At 33.2% G+C, this 9,047-nt stretch overlaps 1 protein-coding gene across 2 annotated transcripts in view; it reads right to left on the bottom strand.

Annotated features, from left to right (window-relative positions):
- Positions 1-3,640: 3,640 nt before the first annotated feature.
- The window catches only part of LOC108753179, an 18,683-nt gene continuing 13,276 nt past the window's right edge, over positions 3,641-9,047 (bottom strand). For both annotated transcript variants that reach the window (XM_018494549.1, XM_018494548.1), the window contains 3 exons: positions 8,404-8,520; positions 8,235-8,343; positions 3,641-6,481 (listed from right to left, as the gene is read on the bottom strand). In XM_018494549.1, coding sequence (XP_018350051.1) covers positions 4,461-6,481; positions 8,235-8,343; positions 8,404-8,520 — 2,247 coding nt within the window. In that variant the 3' untranslated portion in view covers positions 3,641-4,460. The remainder of the gene's footprint in view (positions 6,482-8,234; positions 8,344-8,403; positions 8,521-9,047) is intronic.

Genomic DNA, 9,047 nt, shown 5'->3' with positions numbered 1-9,047 from the left:
TAATTATATTTTAATTAATATAAAGAATTATTAGTTTTTACAAAGAAAAATCTAAATTTTTTAAATCCAACAAATAATATTTATAAATAACTTTTAGTAATTAATCTTAAAAAGACGCTCAATATAAACATACTTTTTCTTATACACAAATATCAAGATATACATATAGTAATACATATAGTAATTACAAAAGTATTATTCAATTATTCAATTTTAGAATCTTATTTTATCTTAAATGTAAGTACAATATAAAGAGACCAGCAATAAATACGATTTATCCAACTTTCTGTGGTCGAATTTGCCAACAATACAACAAATATTTATAATATATTACAAATATTTTATTAATTTGATACTATACTCGAAAAGAGTTTAAATATCAATTATAATACAGTTATAATACACTATAATTCAATTATTCACTTTATATTGATAACATCTTAGATGAATTAATTCAATTATAATTCAATAATATTATAATTTAATTACTCACCTTATACTGACAACATCTTAGATAAACTATACGAAAACTTAGATCAAATACCGAACAAAATTAATTTTAAATATTATTCGTAAACGGATCGCTTGAAGACAAGACAAAAATGACAGTACTTGACAGTCATGTTATTATCGTCACAACTGTCGTCACTTAAAAAAAAAAATGTTTCGTTTAGAAAACACAATAGAGGTACAATTTAACTATCGATACAACTTAGCCAACTTCGTCCTACATAAATGCATTCAAAAATATGCAATAAGTATTAAAAAACTTATATTTATTCAAAAATTAATTAAAAAATGAATATAAAAGTAAGTACAAATAAAAAATGAGTATAAGATCAATACAAATAAGCTAAGTATATATCATCAAAAAAAATCCTTAAAAATCCTATAAAAACTTATTCAAAAATATATAAATTGATGTTAGTGCAATTGTCTAATGTTTATATGCAATAAACGTTTAATGCATCCAAAAGTTATATGCAATAACGATTCAATAAATATATTTAAAACTATATACCGCTAAACGTACTTATTGTCTTTTCATAAATTTTAAATCACATGAAACGGACTTAAAATAATTAAAATAATCAACGGGATCATAAAGAAACAGAAACTTGATGTGTATAAATATAAATTTTTTTTTAATATTCATTGCATATTTTTGAATACATTTATGTATTTATCGTATCTGTCTTACCATTGTCATCTTTTTTAAAAGATATTCTTTTATTAAAAATGGGGTCCATTATATTTTAAATTTTATAAAAATATAATAGGACGGGTCGAAGGATTAGAAAGTAAAAGTGAAAGAAAAAAGATCCGACAATATTATTTCAATATATTGAATTTTATTAGAAAATTCTTTTATTTAGGCTACAACATGTAATATAATTGCGTTTGGTCTAGACCCTTATCAAAAGAAAAAGCTAAACTGCACCATGTTTACTATTGTCTTATCGAGCCACTTTGCTAATTTACGCCTCGAGGAAAAGACTATGAAGACAACGAGAAGTAACCGTATGATAATGTTTCCAACTTTGCATTTTCATGTAAATTTAAGAATTACTTATGTCGTATTTTATAATACCCAATTTTCTCACAGTTAGCTACTGTTATGTATCGAAATAGGTTCGAAATATTTATATATAAATTTATATGTTAGAAAATATTTCGCTAAATGCAACGTCACGCATAAAAAACATAGATTTAGAAAATGTACGAAATCTCTGAATTGAATGCATATATTTCAATATATATCTATATATACTTATAAAGATATTCTGTACTATCAATGATCTTTACTGATATCTTCATCTTAGCTGAACAATACATTTGACAATACAAAGAACGATTTAGCGCACCAGCGAGCTCGATACATTTCTTTGAAAATTCGAGAAAATACAAATTTCACTTTCTCAATTCTCATTAATATTAATTTTTTTAAAAATACAGGTCGTTAGTGCGCTGAATCAGTCAAATTTTTAAATAACTATCGCTCCTAATTAATTGCTCATAATTGATGCACATATAATAGAAGGTCGTCGATCAAAAAAGAATCTCACTGAATATACAATTTCCGATTGGAATCAAATATATCTTTATGATTACGAATCATCATCAATATATAAGATTGTAGATCAATCACTCCTGTCCGATTGCACGTTAAAGAAAGAGAAGACAGCAATAATCGCTTTCATGATAGAGCTGGTTCCTCGAGGCGCAGCCTAAGAACCAGCGGCCCCAAAGACATGCTGTGCCTAAAGAAGAAGACAATAGTGATTGTACATCAAACTGCGTACAATCGATATACATCATAATAGGTGTAAAAATAATAAAATTAGTGGTAAATCCTCTATTACATTATACTGCATGTAGAGTCTGTGTACATGTCTGTGGGTGTTTCATACGTGTATATGTGTGAACCGTTCGATTCGGTCGCAAAACGTTCAACGTAGTAAAGGAAACTCTCCCAAGCAAGCTAATCCTAAGATAATGTAATATCCTTTTCTTGTTTATTCATATAGCTTCTATTTATATTAGGTATGCATGTACGTGTGATAACTAAACAGATACATGATTTCTTCTTCTTCTTCGTCGCATGCGGCCACTAGCGGCCTTAACTTCAAAGAGCAGGAGGCTGTCATGATCATCTATAACATTTGAAAAATGGAAACTTAAACTTCGCGTTCAGCGAAGTTTACTACCAGCCACCAGTACATTTTCTGTCCAGTGGATATCTCGATCTATCTCGATTTCCTTCCTGCACTCAAGATTGGCCAATATTCACATACTTGGCCTTAATATGATTATTCGCGTAATATAAAGATCGAAAATACATCAAATTTTAATTAGTTACATATCTTTTTTTGCTATTAGAAAGAATCAGAATTGGCTAACATTAAAATTTATTAATGTTAGTCAAATCGATCCAAAAAAGATTTTTGATGGTCATTTTTTCAAAATACTCTTCAAACACACATTTATATCGACCGACCATTCTATCTACATCATACTCTGGTGAAAGTAGGTTTTACGTTGGACGAAATCCAAATTCAGATAGACCATATACAACACTTAATGTAAATATCATAGATAAGGATATAGATACTGACAAAGTGGGAGTGCAGAAAGAAACATCAGGTAGTGTGAACGAGTTAGTTGTCCTTTAACACGCACCATTCACACCGATAATATAAACTACTTTTAAATTAAAATTACTTCAAATAATATAATTATTCCAAATTATATAATTATACGTAATTTATATTATTATATTATATAAATAATATATATAATTCTATTTTTTCTATTGAAAGACGGCACAATATACATAAAATATTTGCACATGTCTGAATAAATCAAAATCATACAGATATAGGATTATGTAAATAATGCATGCCATGATATTATAAAATTTCTTCATGCATCGCCAATTACACTAACAGCTGGTTTTGTTAAAATCCATTCTGTTTATTTTTCACATAGGATACATTTAAAGCAGCCTCCTGTTCTTCAATATAACTATATTAATGGTTTCTCATAGAATTATCAAGTAAAATTTGTAAAATACAATATACTGCCTATTATAAATTCTTAATCTTTTTCTTTATAAATAATTATAGTAATAGTCACACTGTTTGTTAATTTATAATATTCAGATGTAATTCTTTTGAATTAAATTTAAATATTACATTTGTGCCCTTTCCGCACTAATTTCTGCATGACTGCATGTGTTGTGTGTATATATAATACATGTAATACATAATCTAAAGAACTTACGGAATATTTACAATATGTACATGTTAATAACGATGTTGTTTAAAACCACTCGATAATTTTTTATTCCTTTCTTGTCATTATTAGTGATCAATTTATCTTTTTTTTTCTTCCACAGGACACACTACCGTTTCGCGAAGAATGAATATTTCATTCTCATCCTAAAACTTTCTGGAAATAACTTCATTTGAATTTTCAGCGGATTATAATAATGAATAGTAGTAAAAAATGGTTCTGGTCAGATCTTTCACCTTATCATAGACGAAACGACCGTTATATCTTCATTTAAAGTTTTTACGATCGTATGTCATTGCATACAAATCCAATTAAACTGAAAACTAATTACAGAGAAACTTACAACTCTTAAAAAATAGGCTCCGCCATGTTACTATGATTCCATTCGCTCTACACTTGGCCAACCTTAGATTTGCCGCTGGCGGCATAAGAAGTGCAAGGATTACAGGACAACTGTTTGCTTTAGAGGTCGAAGAGGAAGACTCTACAGTTTTATTTCCACGTGATATACGCACTCATATCCTTGAAAAGTTAGATCATCCAAAGTTCGTGTTCTACTTCGTGCGTCTACGTTACCACTTTTCCCTCTGTAGCAAAAGTTGCGGTCTTACCTGGGCACGCTCCCCCTACCTAATGATTTAGGGTTGGCCAAGCTCTCACTCATGCTACGAATCGAGATCGTCCTCTCTCTGGCTACTAAAGTAAGATACCAAGCCGCCAAATTCGCCGCTCCCATGGTCTTCATCATTCGGATGAGATTGCTGCGGTGGCGCCTGAGGCGGTCCTTGAATCGGTGGTTGGTTGTCTGCCGGCGAGGAAAAATGCTCCGAAGGATACGGTGAACTCTGGTAGGCAGCTGCATCATCCGCTGTAGACATTGGCGGAGGCGGCGGATAGGCACCGTAGTGATAATTAGGTGGCGGAGGCGGATGATACGGTGAAAAATTACCGGGCGGTCGATTGGGAGGTGGTGAAGGTTGCTGCATATTGTGATTTACAGGCGAGGCATTAGTAAATGGCGGCATCTGATGCCTGGGTCCCATAGGATTTTCGGCAAACCTAGCCATTGGTGGACCACTCCGCACATACGGTGGGGGTGGCGGTGGCGGCGTTGGACCACCTTTAGCCAGTGGGCTACCGGCTGACGGTGGAATCATCGCTGGTCCGCCGGGCGTCAAGGGCGAACTGCGATCTCTATTAGTAATGGAGATCGGTCCGCCACCCGATGGGGATGGGTCCATTGGATGGTGTGGCGTGTGATACATTTGCGGTCCGGGTACTCGCATACGCATCGGTGGCGTACCCGATCTGACCGCGGCAAAATGCGGTGGCATAGATGATTGACCCGCTTGTCTATAAGGGGACGGGATCCTGGCGCGTGGTTGCATCTCGTATCCCGTTCGTGGACCGCCCATTAACTGTCCACCAGCGTTGGGTCCACCGAAGTATTTGTGACCCATCGCTGCCGCCGCCGCGGTGAATGACTGTGGAGTGCTGGAAACCGGTTGGGACTGAAGCATTCTTGTGATAACGGAAGACTGTTGACCGGGTAGCGATGGATAAACTGGCTGCGAATTTGGCGACTGCGTCGATGGAGGGCCTGGTGTAGGTACGGTACTCGCTGGTGGTGTGGAGGGCGCCGAACCAGATGTACTACTACCTGGCGTAGGAAGAACGTTTGGTATATCATTCTGTTTCATATCTGAATTCGAGTCAGTACCCATGCCGATCAAACCAACTTCGACCGCGGCTTTAGCTGCCGCTTCCGCAGCTCTAGCCGCCTCCATTGCAAGAGTCTTCTTGCCTTTACCTCGACCTCGTCGTTTCGGCTTCATTGGAGTGCCATCCGGATTGAAAAGTTGTCCATCCGGTCCAGTCATAAGAGGCATGTGTCCTTCGACGCTCCTATCTGTTTCCGGCGTCAGACCCGTAGACAAGGTACCAGGATTCATGTTGTGTGACATATTACTCACGCCATCCGGCGTGCCAACTCCACCGATGGCCGAAGCCGGTACGATGCCTAAATTTGACGCACCATCTCTGCGCATCTGTTCAGCAAGGATCTCGGCTTTGCTGCGACGTCCACGCTTCTTTTTCTTGGGCACCTCACCGTCCGTTCCCTCGGGTGCGTTGGGATCTCGCTGCCTCTCTGCCGCCAGTATCTCCAGAGCCTTCAAACGCGCTTTTTCCAACTTCTTAGCTTCTCGTTCCTCCTTTTTCTTCTTCTTTGCTATTTCGATTGCCGCTAGCTCCAGCTGTCGACGTCCGTACTCTTCATCCATCATCATCTGCTCGAGCTGTTCATCGTCTAGATCAGCCAGCTCTCCGGCACCAAGACCTGTTAATGAACCTTCAGGAACGTCTCCGGTAAACGAACTTGCTACTGACATCGTCGTGCCTGTCAGTCCTACATTATCTGGAAGATTCTCATCAATTTTAGATGCTATATCACCAATAGGATTGTCCATAACTGCGCCAATCATATCTCCATCCATGTCATCCTTCAACTTTTGTTTGCGTCCTCTGTTCTTGCTTCCTGGCTTCGGTCCAGGTTTCTTTCTTTGCTTCGGTACGTCATCAGATAATGACTTACGTTTTGCTGCAGGGCTTTTACTATTACGTGATTTCTTTGTCTTCAATGACTTTTTAAATTTTAGGGCATCCTTCTTAGGAATATAATTATCTCCTAAAACATTCAATCAATATCTATAATTATATAATCATTATTATTTATATTTGTACATTAGATGAAATATTTAATAAATTATAGTAATTTTCAGAAAAAATCTCTTTTGTAATTCAAAAAATGAGTTGTACATTGTATAATACCAATGTCGAACGGTAGTTAAAAATATAAAAATTAATTAAATCATTATTAAATCGCTCTAAAATCTTAGTGAGCCGTTATTATATGTAAGTCATAATAGATAGAAAATTAACAACAGTATAATAGTTATGTGTTTAGTATAAATTAAATAAAATACATGGATAATGTACTTTATTTAATTTACACATAGCTATTATACTACTTATATTCTGGTCAATATATAAAATAAATAAAATTATATTGCTCTTCTAGTCAATTCATAACTAATTTCAGTTATAATTGAAATTCAGTTATAATTAATTAGAATATGTTTTGGAGACAACTGGATATTTATTTACATAAAAAAAATAAAACACCTTAATTAAAGAATATAAAAAATAAACCATCAAACTAAATTGAAGGAGAAGTTAAAGAGACAATTTTGCCATTAGTTGTCAAATGAGATGAATTATATAAGAAGATAAAAAGGTAGAAATGGTCATAAGTTGAGAGGTAAGGAGAGAGAAAAAATTAATAAGAAGATAATAGGTTTAGGGTAAGAAACTATTTGTTCAATCCATCCTTCTTATCCTTCCACTCCATCCTTCTCTGTTCAATAATCCTACCTTTTAATATATTTTTAATTGTTAGGAAATAAGGACCATAAACGGTCAAGCTAAATCTTTAGTGCTGAAATAATTCTACGTGAATTTATATACTATCCTTTTTAAACTGCATTCCGAAATTGTTTTCGGTCTTGAAACGCAAGCCGATTGAATTGCTGTAGTAATATAACACATTAAATTGACAAGTAATTTAATAATTTAATGTTTATACACGTGATCTTTAGTATGCGTACATCTAAATATATGAGTCATGTTGCGAAGAATCTTATTAAGGCCTCGGTAGTCTAAAGATTTAAGACGCTTTGATTATATTACGATTTGTATACAATTATAGTTTAAGGACTATACATATATGTATATAGGCTATATCTGAAATAATGACCACTAACCATACAGTGCGATTTCTAATAAAAAACTGAGTCGAAAAGTCCTCTACCATTTTGCAATTTTCGCAATATTCTTTTTTAGTTATCCAATAAGCAAAACATCTAAAATCGACGTATAAGACAACTCTTTAAGATATCTTTAAGAAACATTTTCAAAATATTTCACAAAAAACACTGAAAGATATTTTAAAATTGTCTTATACTTATTTCAGATACATCCTGTATAAATTCATACAGAATTATTTCATCACTAAAAATCTTAGCTTCACTATTATCCTTATTTCTTAATTGTTGTATCAGTTACGATCTTATTGAAAATTTCGTATTATTTTTAACTGTTGTTCGATATTTGTATTATATACCGTACAAAATAATAAATTTTTGTTAACATTGATAATGATCTGATTATTCTGTTTAGTTGTTTATCAAATTTTTCATATAAATTTTAGCAATAATCACTTAGCTCGTAATCTATTATTATTAAATTTTACTTCTGTAAAATTTGTTAAATATCTTATTTTACTTTTGATTTATTTTATATGAAAAATTGTTTCTGCTTTGGTTATATTACGATTTATTTGAATACAATTATTTTATAAAAATGTAAAGATATTATGTTACCTGAATCAGAATCCTTTTCTCCATCGTCATTTATATCATCAGCCTCATTCATTACATATTCGTCTTCGCTTTCACCAGTCTTTCTCATCATCAATGCTTTTTTCAGTTCCTGTAAAATAATCAAGATTTGGATACACATGATAATTTCGTTAAATTAAAAGTAACATACCTCCTCGCTATCTGACGCCATTTCTTCTCGATAATTGATCTTTCGTCCTCGAGTCCGTCTGCTTAATATTTCTTCTTCTTCTCGTTTGTTTTCATCTGGAAGTCCACCATAAATAATCTGTAAAGAATAAAATTTGATAAAATTAATATTATTTGAAAAATAGACACCTATAATTGGGGTTGGCAATGTTGTTTCATAAAAATATCGTTACCATTACCGTTCTTTTTCCTAAAAAGTAACTCGTTATTGTAACTATTGATACTGATTTACAAAAGTAACTCGTTACCGTTACCATTACTCAACGAGTCCGTTACTTTTTTGTTAATTTTTTTTCTTGACACTAATAGAATATTATAGCATTTTTTATTGGCAAAACTTATGCGCACTCAGCGCACATTAAAGTTGTTGTACATTACTCTAATTTAAATGTAAAAATGAGATATCTCGATTGATAAAACGTCTAAAGTATATTTTATTAAATAGCGTAATAAAATGTATTGAAGATTTCGCGGTTTAATTCGTTTCTAAATTAAACATACATCTTTACATCGATTTGTGTTACAACGGCTTTAAAGTGCACTGAGTGCGCACTAACTCTGTCAACGAAAAACGCTATTATATGCAAAATTTTGCAGTAAATATAA

Source organism: Trachymyrmex septentrionalis, unplaced genomic scaffold (assembly GCF_001594115.1).
Source record: "Trachymyrmex septentrionalis isolate Tsep2-gDNA-1 unplaced genomic scaffold, Tsep1.0 scaffold66, whole genome shotgun sequence".
Classification (NCBI taxonomy): domain Eukaryota; kingdom Metazoa; phylum Arthropoda; class Insecta; order Hymenoptera; family Formicidae; genus Trachymyrmex; species Trachymyrmex septentrionalis.
The sequence above is the reverse complement of the archived record's forward strand: the minus strand, read 5'-3'. Positions and strand labels throughout refer to the sequence as shown.